Source organism: Dermacentor variabilis, chromosome 1, assembly GCF_050947875.1.
Source record: "Dermacentor variabilis isolate Ectoservices chromosome 1, ASM5094787v1, whole genome shotgun sequence".
Classification (NCBI taxonomy): Eukaryota; Metazoa; Arthropoda; class Arachnida; order Ixodida; family Ixodidae; genus Dermacentor; species Dermacentor variabilis.
Genome location: NC_134568.1, coordinates 100,127,584 through 100,146,860, shown reverse-complemented (window position 1 = coordinate 100,146,860; position 19,277 = coordinate 100,127,584). Strand labels below are relative to the sequence as shown.

General features: G+C 47.4%; 1 protein-coding gene and 1 long non-coding RNA gene across 4 annotated transcripts in view; one reads left to right on the top strand and one right to left on the bottom strand.

The window, feature by feature from the left end:
• Nucleotides 1–11,214, bottom strand: part of LOC142581792 (carboxypeptidase D-like) — a 70,018-nt gene extending 58,804 nt beyond the window's left edge. The window contains exon 1 of the mRNA XM_075691247.1: nucleotides 10,737–11,214. Coding sequence (XP_075547362.1) covers nucleotides 10,737–11,199 — 463 coding nt within the window. The 5' untranslated portion in view covers nucleotides 11,200–11,214. The remainder of the gene's footprint in view (nucleotides 1–10,736) is intronic.
• LOC142581814 (uncharacterized) overlaps nucleotides 1–19,277 on the top strand; it is a 57,158-nt gene that overhangs the window by 35,572 nt on the left and 2,309 nt on the right. The window contains exon 3 of one of the 3 annotated variants that reach the window (XR_012828297.1): nucleotides 15,986–16,107. The exons of 1 other annotated variant lie outside the window; for it this stretch is intronic. This is a non-coding gene — a long non-coding RNA (uncharacterized LOC142581814). Of the gene's footprint in view, nucleotides 1–15,985; nucleotides 16,188–19,277 lie in introns of those variants that run through there. One more of the 3 variants, XR_012828299.1, reaches the window with a different exon arrangement.

The following is a 19,277-nucleotide window of genomic DNA, read 5'->3' as shown; positions in this document are numbered from 1 at the left end:
TTGTGATCCCAGTCATAGCGGATGTTGTAGATGAACGCATAGTCAAACCTGGTACGCACAGCACAACCGTTTTTTTTTTTCTGTGAGAGGCAGTGGCATACCACAGTTTCCTGCGTACGGATCGTACACGAGCGGAAAAATCTTCACCACTGCGCATGTCCGAGCTCTTAAGTTTGTGACCATTCCTTAATACTTCTATATATATATATATATATATATATATATATATATATATATATATATATATATATATATATATATATATATATATATATATATATATATATATATATATATATATATATATATATATATTATCGTGAAAGTCAAGTAACTTAACAATGATAGGACGTGTATGACCCTGCTGGGGTCTTCCAATTCTGTGGCATCTCTCAATCTTGGGACAACTGATCTGTAGATTTTCTGCGAGAAACGCAGCAATGCTGCTTAGCAATAAATTATTGCTTTATTCAGTTTGTCCAGGAAGTCAGAATAAGATAAGATTATTTCTGCGCAAGCGGTTTTCAAGATCATCATTTTGTCAACAAGTTTGTTAACCGTATTACTTAAGGACAAGAATCCATTGGACGACTCAGCAGGGGGAATAATAGCATCACTGAGTTTAGAAGACTGAGAAGATTCAAGAGAAGTCATCTTAGTAACCAAGGCAGTCACTTTGATTTCATTACTCGAGGAAGTTGTTTCCAAAGCGGCCACTTTTGCCATCAAAGAATCAATTACCTTCTGAGTGAATAATGACACATTAGATTGAAAATCCACAGCGGCATCAAAAGTACCTGTGTTAGATGACAACGATTCGAGAGCTGCAACCCGAGATTGTAAGTCTTGAAAGGGAACACTTCATCCGTCTTGAAACAGTGATGCTTGAAATCGTGCTAGTCAGAACCTCACTCACTGCTAGTTGTTACGGTGTTCACCTGTTAAAGAATCCCGTTCGTGCATTTTTTTCTCATCACCAGAATCCCCAAGGATAATTACCGGCTTTGGACGCAAATTCAGTGTTCTCTTTCATATTGGCGTCCATTGGCGTTCATTTAGTCTTAACGGTCGCGCTTGTGTCGAACTTTTTACATCGGTGCTCCTGGGACAGGTAACGCGATGGCCACTCACGGGCGCGTCTGTTGGTATAAGAAAGAGCCACAAAGATATTGTTTCACCTCGAAGCCGTGAGATTGTCTGCCAGCGCGAATGCCTATATAAAAGCGTTCGTTCACAACCTGCTCACCTGTATATAGGTGTATGTTGCGCGGTTCTGAACGTCAGCGACTGGCAAGCGCTAAGCCGCTGCATTTTTGAAATCTGAACAGGCCCATGAACAACGGCGAAAGGTTGTTTACGAGAGTGCGCCTATTAGTCATTGTCGCATCCCCCCCCCCCCCCCCCGGTCGTTTCCTGCTTAAAGAATAACTTCCCTGAGCACTCTGCCATGACAGCCAACGCGTGTGGCACTTTTGTATCGCTGTGGATCTGCGCAGTGAGGCTGCTCGCAATGTGGAAACCCAAAATCATGTCTTTTAATTCTGGGGTTTTACGTGCCAAAATCACGTTCTGATTACGAGGCACGCCGTTGTGGGGGACTCCGGATTAATTTTGACCATCTGGAGTTCTTTAACGTGCACCAAATGCACGGTATACGGGTGTTTTTGCATTTCGCCCCCATCGAAATGCGGCCGCCGCGGCCGAGATTTTATCCCGCGACCTCGTGCTTCATCATCATCATCAGCCTTGTTACGCCCACTGCAGTGCAAAGGCTTCTCCCATACTACTCCAACTACCACGGTCATGTACTAATCGTGGCCATGTCGTCCCTGCAAAATTCTTAATCTCATCCGCCCACCTAACTTTCTGCCGCCCCCTGCTACGCTTCCTTTCCCTTGGAATCTAGTCCGTAACCATTAATGACCATCGGTTATCTTCCCTCCTCATTACATGTCCTGCCCCCCCCCCCCCATTTCTTTTTCTTGATTTCAACTAAGATGTCATAAACTCGCGTTTGTTCCCTCGCCCAATCTGCTCTTTTCTTATCCCTTAACGTTACACCTATCATTCTTCTTTCCATAACTCGTTGCGTCGTCCTCAATTTAAGCAGAACCCTTTTCTTAAGCCTCCAGGTTTCTGCCCCGTAGGTGAGTACTGGTAAGACACAGCTGTTATACACTTTTCTCTTGAGTGATAATGGCAACAGCTGTTCATGATCTGAGAATGCCTGCCAAACGCACCCCCAGCTCATTCTTATTCTTCTGATTATTTCGGTCTCATGATTCAGATCCGCCGTCACTACCTGCCCTAAGCACATGTATTCCGTTACCACTTCCAGTGCCTCGCTACCTATTGTAAATTGCCGTTCTCTTCCCAGACTGTTAAACATTACTTTAGTTTTCTGCAGATTAATTTTTAGACCCACTCTTCTGCTTTGCCTCTCCAGGTCAGTGAGCATCCATTGCAATCGGTCCCCCCGAGTTACTAAGCAAGGCAATATCATCAGCGAATAGGAAGTTACTAAGGTATTCTCAATTAACTCTTATCCCCAATTCTTCCCAATCCAGGTCTCTGAATACCTCCTGTAAGCACGTTGTGAATAGCTGTGTGACCTCGTGCTTAGCGGCGTATATACGTCAAAGCCGGCCTTTAAGCAACCACGGCGAGTACCCGAAAGCGTATTTCTGCGATGCTGCTAATACGTCGCGCACTTCATGTCCAGTTGAAACTCGCATCCCTATGTTCACCATTGCTGAAAAAACAAGCACGCGACATCGGTACTGCCAGCGGAATACATTTGGACATCTGGAACCAGAAACCTGGGTGAAATAAGAAAACGGACGTTCAGAAGAAGAACGCTATAGGAAGACTTTGAGGAAGCAGGCGTGGGACGGTAGTAAGTCCTCAAATAAAAATGCTGAGTCAGCTCGGAGACCTCAAGGAGATGTGTTCCGCTCTAGCCGACGCGCAAAATAGAGACTATTCTAACTGGTGAGCGCGATTCTCGGAGTAAATTGTCAGCGTTCAACGCTACATGGTGAATCTAGGGGCAGTATTCAATAATGTAGACTGACAACGCTAGTTATACGAGTCCAATATTTAAATGCGTGAGCATTCCCATGCCTATCCAACGAGGAAACAAGTCCGTCCGTCTGTTACGTAAGCAGATCGTTTTCAAGATAGCTAGGGCCCGCAGCAGCGAGCGAATTGACCTTCGTGCTGCGTCTCGCTTCATCGCGAACTGAGGTGCAAGAACACAACGCACACGAAGCTATCAGCACTTGGTGCACTCTGTCCTTATCGCAGATCGCTTTCAAGATAAGGCCCACGCGTCTCGTTTCAACGCGAACTATGCGGCGAAAACACAGCGCGCACGGAGCTATCAGCACTCGGCGCACTATGGCCACATCGCGGATCGCCTTCAAGGTATGGGGCCCGCACGGCCGCGCCATACGCAGCCGCCGCCGGGGTACGGTTGATCACGGTCGATAATGGTTCGACGCGGATCGATAAGGTGTGAAAGAGAGATAGCGGCCTATAATTATCGGAACGTCATCAGCGCACCTGGCGCCACCACCTGCAGTAGTTTGCTTGCGTCATCAATTCACCTTACGCCGCCGTCCGCAGCCGTTCGTGTCGCCGCAGCGCTGTCGTTTGTACTGGTCGGATCAAGTTTCATAATATTCATAATGACACCGGGCTGCGTGGAGGTGAGCAAGTGGCACAATGCTTACGCATACTTAGACATCTGACAAATGAGTTTCTGCGTGATTATCTTTTTTTCTTTTTTGAAAGACATAACGGTGCGTTTCCGCAAAAGCTCAAGAAGTGGCCGTTGCCACCCTATATATATGGGAAGACAGCCTATAATTTGCATTATGGTCTTTCATAATGAGCACGTTCGCAAGGATACGTTTAACAGAGATGAAGTCTCTTCAGAAAGTGTCCAGCGCCTGGCTGCGGCTAAATGCGTGTGAAAAGAAAACAACGCCTCTGTCGCGCATGCTCGGTCCTGATATCTTTCGCCGTATTGTCCACAGATGCACAGCTATTCTAGGCCCGCACGATCCTAAGACACTTAGCGCAATATGAGACGGTCGTGTATGTATAACTCACTCGGTGCTAAAAGCAGCGGAATGGTTGGAACGCTGGAGGAGACTAATGTGAAAACCACGAAGGAGCTTACGCGCGCAGACCGCAGAAAGTAACCGCGGCCACTAAGCAGGCGCTCATTCAACCGCTACATATTCTACCCTCCCGCCGCAAGCTCTTGTCAGTGCTTGTTTTTGATGGACGATAATTAGTAGCTCGGAGCAGCTGCCGCCCTCCCATCGCCGGAAAGTTTGCTTTCGGCCAGACTCTGCTACCATCTGTTCGCGATGATTGCGTCCGTGCATCGGTGACGGCAAAGTCGACGTAACTCTCTCCGCCCTTCTCCTCATAACGACCTCCCCACGCGCCCGCACGCTCGCGCAGGCTTCACTGTGGTGCATATTTGCGGCGAACAAAGCCATCTTGCCGGTTAAGGAAAGAGCGTCACTCGGAGTGCGGCGTTCACTTGGTAACCAAACTGACCGGGAGCGCTATCGCGTTATGTCACGACGGTAAAATCCACCTTCTCTTCAACAGTAGGCGCGTCACCACGTGTAAGTCGTGCCGCGATTGTGCGAGTCAGGCGCGAAGGTTACACCACCGGACCGTGCTATAACGGTTCTCTCTTTCCTACACCGCGTTCGTATTGTTACGATTACGCGTGCGCTCCACCAGCAAAACTCGGCAATAAAGAAAAAAAAAATAGAAGCGAAAGTTGATAGCAAGAGACAAACTGAGTCGGCCTCTATTGACAAAAAACGTGCCCTGATTCCTGGACTACACGTAAGACAGTGTTCTGGCATAGCTATTGCGCTCGTATCTTTTGTCTCAAACTTGAGCTTTTTTTCACCGCGGAATACTCTTGCAACGTTCAAAAATGAGCAGAACGTTGAGCTGTTGCAAGGTACTTCAGTCACGACTAAGCGCAGTTTCGGCAACAATTAGACCACTTGCATGGTCCGTAACGTTTGCTCGATTACCTCGCTTTTGGAGAAGGTATCCACCAGAAAAGGAAAAAAAATGGGGGGAGGGGGAACCGGATAAAAGTGCTACAAGTAGACGGTAAATGTGTATTTTTACACGCATACATGTACACACGCGCATATATATATATATATATATATATATATATATATATATATATATATATATATATATTAATTTCAAGACGCCAATGTGCTCGTTCTTCCGATTTGGCATGCAAAACGCGATTACTACACGCGCGTCCAAACGCAATCGCACCGATCACGACACGCGTGTCGAGCATCGAGCCAAGGCAAACGTCACGGTCGTTGCCCGACGCGCGCGGAGACTTATCTGGTGCACGTACGTACGGGATACAGAGCGCGTTGATCCCGCATCGGAGAGCGGCTCTTCGTTCCCTAATCGGAGCGTATAGGCTTCGACTAGGCGCAATTATAGCAGCTGATCCGGGCGCGCTAAATGACCGGCGTAAGCGAACCAACAGACGACACGGAGCGTCGACGCGCAGCCTAATCCGCACGCGGCTTTCGCGCCTGTGCGTAGGCGGCCACAGTATAAAATAAGTAAGCGCGAACTCAGGAGCAGCAGAATAAGAAGCAACAGCTTCGGCGAGGCGATTTACGGCGCCGCGTCGCTGACGCGCGGAGCCCACACGTGCGCCCGCAGAAAGAGAGTGCGAGGTAAGCGCGTGCCATCTTCGCGCAGGCTGGCCAATTGAGGACCGCTTATCCCATGTGTCCCAGGAGCAGCCGCTGCTGCCGCTTGCGCGACCAGCTGCAGCGTTGGAAAACGATCTGCAAACTGGCTTCCTCTCCTTATTTCCATTTGCCTCTTTTAAATGCGTACGGGCGTCCAAGAAAAGGCCCGCGGGAGAAGAGAACTCGCACTTGCTTTGAGTACCCAATTGCAATCGAGAAACGAAAAACAGTAGTGGTTACCGTCAAATGCCGAAGGCCTTTGGTAAGGAAGATTCCCAATACGTACGAGAAGTACGTGTGAATCAATTAAAGTCTTATTCATTTCCGATGCCGGAAATAAGAAAAATGGAAGAAGCAATCGCTGGAGTACGAGAAGGTGGACTCCAGTTATGTCGTAATCGAAACGGTGCCCGAAGCACAGCCACTGTTAAGCGATTCAGACACAGTTGCATTTTGCGGAGAATATCCGCAGTCTTCGCTCGCTCAAGGAATCATGAACCAGCAAAAAGAAAATAATAAAAATCATCGCCCAAGCACTCCGTACGTATGGTTAACGAGCGAACCCGAAACGTGCGGCCCCGCTGTTTATCGCTGGGTTAATACCGACGGTTCATTAAACCACGGCTTGGTAGGCCGCTGGATCCTCGGAACGGAGTTTCTGCTTGCGCTCGGCTGCACGAGCCTGTTCTTGTGCCTGGGCTTCAGCAACGGCACGGCGTAGACGAGGTCGTTCCCGGTTCTGCTCGCGGCGTTGCTGATCGAAAGCTGCCTGCTCCTCAGGAGTACGTATTACGCGTGCCCACCCATTTCGGAGCTGAAGATAAACTCATATAACAAAGAGATAAACTGCTGCACCCGCGCTCGCTGCGACGGAGAGCAACGACGTAACTATTGACGCAGCCAATCTCGCGCCTCTCTTTCTTTTTTTTTTTCGCGCATGCGCATGGGGTTGCGCCGGAGGAGTTTTCGGCGTATAGGCGACAGACGGACGGACGGACTGACGAATCAGCTAGCCATATACAGCTTCGCTGTAATAATAATGATAACAATAAAACGCTGCTTTTGCCGCATGCTAGCTGAGCGACCGAAGCGGCACCTATTATAGTACTTTTTTGCGAATAGATCATGGTCAGTTTGGTCTAGTCCGTTAAAGTAGGAACACGAAACGGCGGGGTTGGGTCAGCTGAGGAGCGGGAGATATATGCGGGATCAGCGATGAATGGGGTGAAAGGCGATGAGATTGGGCACGCAAAAGAAAGGAACGATACACCGACGTAAATACATTAGCTATGAAACAAACAGAAATAAAAAGTGCAGCCTATAGAAAGTACTGTCCGGGCCGTACTTTGTCTCCTAACATAATGATACAAACGCAGCGCGTACGTGTTTGTCGGCGCCAAAGCTTTATACTTGAAGAACAGTTTCATTTGGGGGCCGGAGAACTGGACTTGGCAGCGCCACCTAACCGTGGCAGTTGTCTTGCCAAATGAACTGTAAACAGAATGCTGGCGGGTCTTCTTTCCTTCTTCTTCTTATTTTATTTTTATTAACTGTTTCGCTGCCACAATGAATTCTTACCAACTCGTCTACAGGTTTTTACGGTTCTCGAAGACTAAGCAAAAGACGGTGATTATCAGCAGAAACGGCGTTTTCTCCGCAAAACGTCGTAAAATGCGCCACTTCGCGCACGCTGAAAATGACTGTTCTGCAAAGCGGGGGAGAGTGCGAAAAAGAGGGCCGCTGTAGATGGCTCGGCAGCAAAGTGTGAGTACAAATTGTAGTATTTCTTGGCGATGCTGAACCACATTCGCACTCTCGTGAATTCGGCACTGTTCCTCAAGTCAGCTTCTTTTTTTTTTAGCTGTTCTTTATGCATACTCCTCCTTCTATAATTTCATATAACATTTTTCTCTCATTCTCGCCTCCTGTCGCGCTACGCGCAATGAAATAACACTTTTGAGTTTATGAAAAGAAGAAAAAGACAGAAGGAAAGTGTGATAGTTATTTTACATATTAAAGTCGGTACTTGGCAGAAGAGATAGGTGGGCGCAGCGATCAACGTCGTTTGTCGTGAAAACGTAACAAAGCATTAAGGTGCGTATATACTAGAGGGTGACGTCTATTTGAACGCTGCCATATGGTTACGAACGAATACCGTAGGCAAGTAGTTTTTCTTTTTTGTTTTCAAGACGGCGCGAATTTCGTATGCGGCGCGCAGAATTTCGCCCGCTGTGTTCGTCTCGGAACGTGAAAGAAGACCGCGTGTCCGCCAACAACGCTGCACCAAGTATGTGCCCCGTCTTTTTTTTTTTTTCTCCGGATACGCGTGCGCGGTATGCAACGTGCGCTCTGAATCGATTTCTTTCTTTTTTCGCAGTGCCAAGCATTGAAGCTTCGCACGCGACCGAGTACATACTCCGTTCTCTGCGCTGTTTCTTCTCGTGCAGTATTCGTAAGCAGCCGCACAAGACGAGCCTGCCGCGTCCCGCACAGATGTGCTTGACCCTGCGTGCATACGCCACGCGTGAGCTCCCGCGCCCACGCTTCTGCGAGCGCGCCCAGTGTGTGTGGCGAACTGAGAAGAGCGACCGGGACGTCGATCGATGCTCGGGCGCGTCGCGCGGCAGGTCTCGCAGACGGGTCGTCGCGAGTTCGCGAGGCTATTGTTACGCGCGCGAACTATCCGCGGCCACCCAGAAAATACGACGCGCGGCACTCAGATGCTGGGTTGCCAGTCGCAGCGGCGGCTAGAAAAGCGTTGTCGGTTGTTCGTTGGCGGAGTCGCTTAGGGATGCTTGGAATTCGAACGCTGTGTACAGTGGTTCTCCAGATGCCACCCTATGGCATATTAAGGTCACCTTGCTGTCGCCCAGAGCAATTTCACTCCGTCAAACTGCGTTGAAAGACAGATGAAAAGGTGTCCGCGCCACTTATGGACAGGAGAGTAAGCTAACAAAAAGACATTCAAGAAAGACGAAAGGAACAATATGCCTTCCTTAAAGAAAGGTTCCCAAGCAACTTTCTTTAAGGAGAGACTGAAGCAAAAACTGTCCTTACTGACCAATGGCTTGCTGGTCATAACCCTATTTGCCACTTATGATTATTATTACTACTATTATTATTACTTATCCGCGTAATTATAGATATAGCAAATAGGGAAAAGGAGGGAAAACAGGGCGAGAAACTGCCACCACGAGGTGAAAATTGCTTGATTTCTCCAGGAAAAGGGTATACAAAAATGCAGAAGGGGTCGCACGCAATATATATATATATATATATATATATATATATATATATATATATATATATATATATATATATATATATATATACAATGAACAATACGGCGGATTGTATACCCTATACCGCAGGCTAGCAAAAAATAAAGAAGAAAAAAAGAGCGATGCCCATGACAGCAGCACACTTTGCTTTACCCCTATGTAGAATCCCAGATGGTGCTGGGCTGTAATAGTGGTCGCTAATTCCCACCCAACAGTGGGTTGTATGGCTTTACTGAATTGACGCTGCACTATAGTAATTTAGTACTCGCACTAACGGTAGTACTGTATATCTGTTATAATACACTACTTGCAAGGTGAAGCATGGTGCAATTAATTGATGATAATTTCATGTCCCAAAGTGATTCAATCTTTATAACCACCCGTGGTGTGTGTGTGACGCACACCTCAGCGCTGTACAGTGCTGGAGCGCTGTCGCCCTCCACTCCCACTGTACAGCTCAGTCGCCGCTATTCGGAATGGAACCCGTGAGACCTGATGCTCAGCAGTTGGTCGCCATAGCCACTGAGTCACCGCGGTGGGTCTACGTCATTCGCGATGAGGATTCAATGGCGCCAAAAATAGAGAGGAGACTCGATAAGCTACACGTGCGATCAAATATACGGTACGTCTCTGACGAAAAAAACGGCGACGCATACCTACTTTCGTGCGTACCTCTCTGCGTTCGTCCCATAATCTCGCAAATCGCTTAAATTTATACGTATGTTCACTAGTGCAGTTAATGGCGCCATCATGTCTCATCACCACCGACGAAAGTGGTATAAGCGTCATAGACGGAGAAAGAACGGAAATTTGGCTGATCCTGGCAGATTTTATGTCCCCACGACTGTTCTGCGCCAGCTGGTGAGAAAAAAAAAAAAAAGAAAAGTCGATGACCGCGCTTGTATATTTGCTCCCGCCAATAGATATCGTTCTACGATTACTGTCATTAAGTCGCTCATTTTTATTGCGATATAACCAGACATTAAGCGTAAAATGCAGAATTAAAAAAAAAGAGGTTTCGCATTTTCATCAGCTATACCTATACCCTTCCGTCCTTGTTTGCTGGCGCTAAATATGCTTTCAGTTTACCAACACGCCCAACAAATGGCAATATACCACATTCGCATTGTAACATATGCTGTTCGGTGAAGCATAGACTTAAGGTTCGCGCATGTTTTTGATACTCGAAAAATCAGGAATGATATATAGATAACGGTAAAAACTTGGGGTTGACTCTGCTTTATATCCGTAGTACACAATATTGTGACTGAAAACAAAGCTGAGTCAATCAAACAAATATTCAAAGGACCTTCGTCTTCGTTGACAGCTTCAAGGTACCAAGTTTCATTCGACGTGCTGATAGTTTGCTTGCCTGACACGCCAAATACGAACACAAAATTGGCGCGCCGACCTGAATGTTCCCATTCTTCCTCGCCGTCCCAAGTTTCAAGATGCATTTATACTATACTGAGAGGACATTCGTTATGGTAAGGCTATGCGAAATAATTTAAGATAAGCCACTGCAGGTCAAGTATTATCCGCCATATAGTAGCATGAATCTCGGCGAACTGCTGTTCCACTGTCGGATTTCATTACGCCGCCACCCTATGCACCTAGTTCGCGGGACCTCCAGAGGACCAGCGCGAGATGTGCCCCCAGGAGTGAGCGCCCGTGGACTTACACGGTTCGTGGACGCCCGGCCTGTCGGTCATCTCGAGCACCCACAGGGGCTGTCGCAGCACGCTTCGGTGACCCAACTCGTAGAGGTTGGTGATGTCCGGGCAGGCCCGCGACACGCGACGCAGCTCGTCGGCCAACTCGGTGTTGTCGTGGTGCTTGAACACGAAGTCATGGTACTCCTCCGAGCGCTCCTCTTCTCCGTTGCTCCGCTGCGGCAGGTTCTCGACAGGCGAGGTCAACGCGAGAGCCGTCAGCAACAGCAACAGCGGACAGGCAGTCCGCGGCGCCGGCCATCGGAGCCGGCGCTGCTGCCTCGGTTCTGAGAGGCCGACCATGCACGCACCAGCGGCTCTCGCGACACTGCGCGAGCTGCAGCAGACGGCGCGGCACACACGCAGAGTGGGGGCGTCGGCGGCAGCGGTCAGCGTCAGCCCCAGCTTAGCCTCCGAGCCCGGCGCCTGCATAGCCTGCGCCGTTGCGGGGCTGGCCGCCGAGCTTCAGGCTCCTCTCCTCCTCTGTGTTTGCAGCTCCCCCATTTCGGGCTCCAGCTTCGTTTCCACGGCAGCGCCGGGTTCGTCACGTATGACGTACAATTGACGCTCGTGACGTCACGCGCAACGATCGGCGGCCTACACTCGCCATCTTTAGAGCAGAAAAGAGGGATGCGGGGGTGCTGCCTCTCAGTTGCGTCTTCTTCTCGTGGAGCGCGAACCCCCTCGTGAAAGGGACTGAAGGTCGTGCACGGCGGGTGGGCACTGAACAGGAGGTGTGCCGCGTGCGCATGCGCCGCAGTGATCGTATCCCTTCTTTCTCCGGGAGCAGTCGGGGAAACGTGCTTTACGTAGTCTCCCGAAAGGAAAACACGTCTCTCGCCCATATGCACTGAGTGAGGTGCTTACAAGTGCGGGTAAAATGCAGGCGCCCACCACGTGTGGAAAAAAGAGAAGAAACAGAGGATGCGTGTAACGGCGTGCACAGATCCTCTTCATCGTCTGACAGGGCGTGGAGTGTGTATTATTTTCTCTTCATATAACTCGACGTTATTTTTGTATGGTCTCATGTGAGTTGAGCGTAACGTGCAATAACTGTATGAGTATCCAATTTCTTCCGATTCAACTAATGCTGATTTGATTTTTCACGACGTACTTCCAAACCACGCAAAGTCTCTGCCTGCGCGGGTTCTGTGCTCCGATTACTAGGTTCAATTTCCACATCACCCTTTCCCAGACGCAACTGAAACTTTAGAGAAGGCAGAATATAGCTACATAGCTTAACTGGTATTTTGATATCTGCTTTATTACACCGCGATCTTTCTCCCATTCTGACAATTGTCTTGGCCACCATAAAGTTAGGTCCTCAGCAGCCTAAGGTAATAATTGTTAACGATGATCCTAGTTAGTTCGCATTTAACCTCTGCTAAGAAGTCACCAATGATGTGTATGTTTTCGACGTTTATATATCGAAAAGCTTGCGTGATTTGAGTTTCAAGTGAGTCGCCTTTTCAAGCCCGCCTATTTTGTCGCATCGTCGTCGCTCAACGGCCCGGTTTTCATTAAAATTTTCTGCGAATATTTCCCTTTATTATAGGCGCGCAGTCTAATGGACTTTAATTATGAAGTGGACTAGCCGAGCCGTCGCTTCTGCCGTTTTCCGATGACTTTCTATGCCAGCAATTTTCGGAGATCATGGGCAAATGCCTTTCGGGACAATGCGAGATGGCCTTATCAAGCTTCCGCTGCCGAGTTCCGAGTGTAATTTTTTACCTTTCCTTCTTTTTCTTTCTTTTTTTCTGTTTGTGTTCATAGTTATCTATGGTAATAATCTGTTTTATTGCATAGCAATTATATTGGAGACTCAAACCGCATTTCTGTCGTCGTCATCGCCGTGATGCTCCGCATAATGTCCAAGTGCGTTAATATCGCGACCGCGCGCCGTATGTCGTGGGTGCGAGTGGAAGCGTGCGAGTGTGAGCCTAGAAGGGTGGTGGCCCGATTTCGCGCGCGCCTAGGAGGAAGCGCTCTGTATTCCATCGCGCGCAACGCAGCAGGGGGGGAGGGGGTGGGCGTTCTACTCCGGCGGCAGCTGTGTATGGCACGGCTGAGCGCGGCTGCGAAGGGCAAATAATAAGCTAAAGTGATTAGTGCTCGAGAACGTCTAAGGCGTCAATATTAACGAGAACCGAGCTTTACTAATCGAGAAACTGAGGTAATTTCAAGACACTATTATGCACTCCCCCGGGACATTGAAGTACTAGCTCGACGACGAAGGCACTCCTCATTATAATTCTGTCACTAGTACTAAATCACTCGTAACAAAGATATCATTGTATTGCGTTATAGGACGAAAGAAAATGCTACTTGTCCAGTTCTATATCATATTTAGAAAAAAGCACTCATTGACGTTACCATTGACAAAGACGCGGGCGGTCGAAGTTTCGTTTTCCCCACTTTATACGCCGCCCGCGCTTTCGCGTTTCAGTAATTTCGTTATCGCGCAGTGCTGCACTCATTTCACTGCTTCGCGAAACACACAAACTGCAAGTAGCAGAGAATGTGACGTCCACGTGATGCCGACACTTGACTAAGAGCAGCTGCAGCGGCGAATCCAACGCTCTGTCTTGACCCGCGGTTTCTCCATGGCCGCGCGTTTGCGTTTTGCCCAGAAAACCGTAGCGCCGTCTGTCGGTCGCCGTTTACTCACTGACGGCAGTAAAGAATGGCGATGCCGTATGCAACGTCACCACTCCCCGCTCAGGGCCAGCGATTTGAATTGCGCTAAAGGTATGCAGACCCTTCAGACATAATTTCCCCGTAAACTAAGCTTTTTCTTGGCCAAGCGCTGCGAGGTTTCTGTAATGGTAGTTTAACCGTCCACGTCGACTTAGTAATTGCCTTTAGTGTCCCTTTAAAACCCATCTGAGGTGGGTACGGAGTCTAGGCGCACCGAGGGCTGGTGGCTTCGTGTGCGCTGTGTTCTTCGCGCTTAGTTCAAGCTGAAGCGAGAGGCAGCACGAAGGGCAATTCACTCGCTGCTGCGGCCGCCCTTCCTCAGCGTTATAACAACGTGCGTCCACGGCCATCGAGTGAGATGCGTTCAGTTTGCCTACGCGCGCGTGACAGCGTGCTTGTTAATTTAGTTATTAAACGAATGTTTATAAGCCCGATAAAACTATTATCCTTACTTCGTGTAGCTGTCTAATAATTTGCTATCGCAATCAATGTTTCTCCTTTCGGGCAGAACGGCGACATTTTTTTCTTTTTTTTTTTGTAAGTACAGGTTTTTATTTCTATATCATTTTTTCCAACCGCGGCTTCGATTCCAGGCGTATTCCGATGGAGGTGGAATCCAAGTACGCTCGTCTACCGGGTACACTGGACGCATGTTAGAGAAACCCAGGGGGTCAAGATTAATCCGGAGCCCTCCACTAAGGGGTCCCTCGTAAGAGCACACGGTGTAGTCTCGGGACGTTGAACCCCAGAACGAAATTATTTTTTGCCTACTTCCCTCCCGGTTTGGCGTGGCTGCTGCTGGGTCAGTCGGTATCTCGGCGGACATATATGTGAATATGTGAGTATATGTGCACCGGATGCGAGCCTCAGTAAATGGGCCTATATATTAGCCCTCTATGCGAATATTAGCCCAATATGAAACCGACGAAGTGTTGTCAGTGGGCGCACATCTTTTCTGCGCAGTAAAACTTAATTCCTACATAAAGCATGTGCTGTGCTCAGCGACTGAAACGTGATGCATGGAGCGCGTGGCTTCCGCCGGTTGCTTGCGCTACCGGTGAGCATCGGCTGTGGGACCAAATGCAGTCACAGTACGTCACAAAGGCTCTCGCTCTCCTCGTATGCCACGATGCGTCAGCTTGGTGTTCCCAGCGCCTACGGTTGGCGCAAAACAAGAACCGTTAGCCATGCACTCCGAGTATCGTGTTTCAATCGCTGAGCACTGTATACATATAAAGCACTCTCATAAAGCCGATAATCCTGTGCTGTATTCATGCTGAGGCTGGTTTTCGGCCTCCATTGAGAAGGTTAGACAAGGCACTCTGCAGTAAACGCTCGCCTGCCGCACCACGTGCTTCTATGTTTTGTACTGTTTTTTCACCGTTCCTTCACTGAAATACGACATGCCGACTCGCAGTTGCGCGCCGCGCTGCACCAGCAGTGCGTCTTATGTGGACAGTTCCGCGGTAAGTTAGTACATAAGTGTGCAACTATCAGTTCGGCATTCAGTGCGCTTACTTCATCTGTTAACTTGGCCGCTGCATAGTCATGCAGACCGTTTGTCTGTATTTCACGCTAATTGTAACAGTTTAGTGCACCAGCTTTAATTTACTATTCACTCAGTATACGTAAAAAAGATCGGTGCAGCGCACAGATGGCTAGTTGTGTTTTGCGCACTCATAAGTACCCATCCGTCGTAATGAACTGCGCGTCACTCGCCTAAAGCCGTGTATAGGCGACAGCAGTCACATTTCTTGAGCCAAAGACTTTTCTTGAGCCAAGTTTACCTTATCGTATGGCCTAATGGTCTAGGCGCGCTTGCGAGGCCACACTTCGGCTGCTCTATGACGACCGCGCGGAATCAATACACCAGTACGTCACAGCATATACTACACTCGCTTGCTTCATTTTCTTTCTTTTTTTTGTGCAGTGTGGCCTAATTTAATTCGGAATAACGTGAGATGCAATAACGTTGCAGCTGCTGTAGTCAGTGAAGCCTCTCCACATTGCCGCGTTCTCTTTGTAGTGCTCGTCTACAACGCATTCGATCGTGGTGCAGGCGCCGGGAACATGTCAAGATATTCTATTTAACCAGTTGCGGTGAAACATGCTTGTTTGCAGGGCCATATTATGTGGCGAACACCCTAGGTGTATTTTAGAACACCACAGCAAACTCAGCACGTGCGGCCAACGAACTGTTCCAACGTGCGTCCTGCGCACGCACGTTGGTCTATTGTACACGATGATGGCGAAAATCCAATGTTTCCTATATATAGTGTGCGGGCAGGGTTCGTTGTACAAAATGCCTATAATATCGGCTCATATGTATCTCTAAAGCACACGGATACTTTAATGGAATATCGCATTATATTCAATGGTTCTTTTGATGTAGATATTGGACATATGCCCGTTATCAGCCAGACCTTCAGAATGGGGTGTAGCGATAGGGAGGTGGGATAAATAGTGTATAGGAGGGTGACCTATCCACAGGATATGACAGTTGTTCGCGCGGTCACCGCAGTGCGTGCAGGAAGTGGCGTCTTCTGTGAGACCTCGCGAGAAGGTGGACGGGTGGCTGACTACGGCGGTGGCCGTACGCCAGGAGCAAGGGTGCATGGCAGCGCACATCTTATCCGCCATCAAGTATGCTCACAGAGGTGGCCTGGACTGAGGCCGCCTTCTAATTAATCTGCTGAACAACAATAAATATTTCTCTCTCTCTCTCTCCAGAATGGGTATATGTAGCTGTAACAAAAAAAAAAGGCACAGATTGCTCAAATGTACGCAGATTTGTTTGTATGTATGTGTATACATATACCTGTCATCAACATTCTTCCCTCACCAAGCAACATACATCGCATTCGTCCTTGTGATATCGCTGCATATACGTCTCACACTGCGCATTCGCTTGATTTGGTGTTATAGCATTAAATTAGCCTCTTCGTCTTCAATAGATTCCAACATCTGCATTTGATCTGCATAATTTTTGTAAAAGACCTGGAACAATTCATCATTTTCTATCCTGTTGTCGCTTAATTTCCACTCCATAGAATGTTCCACGAATTTCCGACAACTCACCTAAGTTTAACTTTATAGCACTCAAATTTATTGGCTTTTGCCGCATGTCAGTTGGGCGCCAGCCACGGGTCAATTACAGTGGCTATCCATAAGTTTATGAATGCCTCCGCAAAATGTCGCCTGCTAGGGCTTGTCTACAAATTTCAACTGGAAGAAAGCCGAAGAGAAAATTCCTAGGCGTACAGCCACATGGCTAGACGAGGTACCCGTTAGGCTGATTAATGAACTAGGACCAAAAAGTAAGGAAGCTCTGGTGAAAGCAGTGGAAGAAACTTTAAAAGATAAACGAATACCAGACAGTTGGCGACAAAGTAGAATGAATTGAATTTATAAAGGCAAGAGGGAGAAAGATTGAATTCACTCGTATAGACCGTTGACCATTATATCGGCAATATACAGGCTAGCAATGCAGGCAGTCAAATTAAAGCTGCAAGCATGGGCAGAGAGTAATGACATTTTGGGAGAACGTCAGGATGGCTTCAGAATAGGTAGGCGTTTGAATGATAACCTGTTTGTTCTTACTCAGTGTATTGAAATATCAAGAGTAGAAAGCAGACCGTTATATGTGGCCTTTTTAGGCATCACAGGAGCGTATGACAACGTATACCGCAACATTTTGTGGGATATTCTGGAAGGGGAAGGCTTAGGTGACGATTGTTTACAGCTTTTGAGAGAGATTTACCTAAAAAATAACGTTTGCATTGAATGGGAAGGGATGAGGAGCAAAGAGAAAGTTCGAACAAGGGACTGAGGCAGGGATTCTCTCTATCCACACTGCTGTTTATGATGTACATGGTGAGGATGGAGAGGGCGCTAGAAGGAAGTAATATCGGGTTTAATCTCTCTTACAAGCAGGCGGGTACAGTAGTAAAGGCAGCTTCCAGGTTTGTTTTATGTGGATGACATTGTGTTGCTAGCTAACAAGCAAAGTGATTTGCAACGTCATGCTAATGTCTGGGAACAGGAAGGCGAGAATTTGGGTTTGAAATTAAGTATTAGAATATCAGGTGTTAGGGTATTCAATGAAAACAGTGAACATACAGTGGCAACACAGGGCCAGGATATACCTTGACTAAAGGAATATAAATACTTTGGTATATGGATAAACGAAGGCAATAGATATATGGAAACAGGAAATAACAATAACAGTAAATAGGAAGAGAAATGCAGTCATAATGAAGCACAGAGCGCTATGGAGATACAATAGGTACGAGGTGCTCCGGGGTATGTGGAAAGGTGTAATGATTCCAGACTTACTTTTGGAAATGCGGTTGTTTGCTTGAAATCAGATGTACAATCAGGACTCGATGAGAACCAAAGGTAAGTGGGACGCATCGCATTGGACGCTCACGGGAAGACTACAATGAAGCTGTGCAGGGCGATATGGGCTGGAGAAGTTTTGAAATGAGGGAAGCTCACAGTAAAATTAATTATGAAGAACGATTGAGGAATAGGGAAGAAAGTAAATGGGTTGGGAGAGTGTTCAGATATTTGTACAGGAAACACATTGATTCACAATGGAGAAAAAGAACTAAGAAAGCTTACCAGCAAGTACGCGACTGGTATAGTAAGTAACATGGCAACAGATACCGTCAAGCGCAAAGTCAGAGAGGCTGTAATAATCTCATGGGGGGCGGCAATGGAAAAGAAACCTGCCATGAGTAAGTACTTAAAGGGACAATAAAGTGAAAAATGATTTCTTCTACATCAGTAAAATACCGTTCTACAACACCAAAAACACCACTCTTACAACGATAAGACGTCTGGTAAGCCAGAAAAAGCGCAAGAACGAAATACGGGTGGCGACGCCTACTTAAGTTCCCGAACCTGGGGGCTGTGACGTCTTGAATTTTGATGGCATCTTCTAGGGCCTACTAAATGTATATAGCGCTACAGATTGACTACATTGTGTTCTAAAGGAACCAAATATTAAACATGGCAAGTTTCGGGAACCTTTATTCAGCCAACGCGGCCCAAATGCAAAAGCATACTTTGGTATCCTTGACGTCACGCTCACGTACCGGCGCTGGGGTTTCGGCGCGAAATTCAAATACTTATACTTGGACCTTTATTTTCTCATCTAATAATCAAATTATCTTTTTGAAATGACTGCCTGCAGGGTTCTCAAACAATGCTTCATTAGTCTAAACTGATTTATTGTTTCGCTTTAGTGTCCCTTTAAGAGGAAAAAACGAAACCAGGGAAGAAACAATTTATGATAACTCAAGGGGAAGCTCATTACTTCTCGAAGCGAGATCAAGATGCCTTAGAACACGCGCCTATAAAGCGAGATATAAGAAGGAAGAAGAAGCGTGTGCTTCTTCGCTAGTCCAAACACGCGAGGATGAGCCCTGTTATTCAGACACTGTTAGAGTCACAGACATGGAACTTGACACTCGAGCTCCCAAACGCATGGGGTCCCCAATTTCAAAAACTATGAAACCAAAATCAAAAAAGAGTCAACCAACTCCTGTGCTTACAGAAAGTATTCTAAAGGCGGCAGTTGGCGTTCAACACCATTGGACAGTTGAAAGTGCTGCAGTGGAACTGTCGTTCTATATTTTCAGCTTTAACAGATTTATCTTGCCTATCTATTCAATTCAATCCGGATATCTTACTTCTTTAAGAAACATGGCTTTCACCAGAGAAAAATTTTCATTTAAAAGGTTTTCGGTCTTTCCGATTAGATAGAGACTCGCGAGGTGGAGGATTAATGATACTTGTTTCCAGTAAAA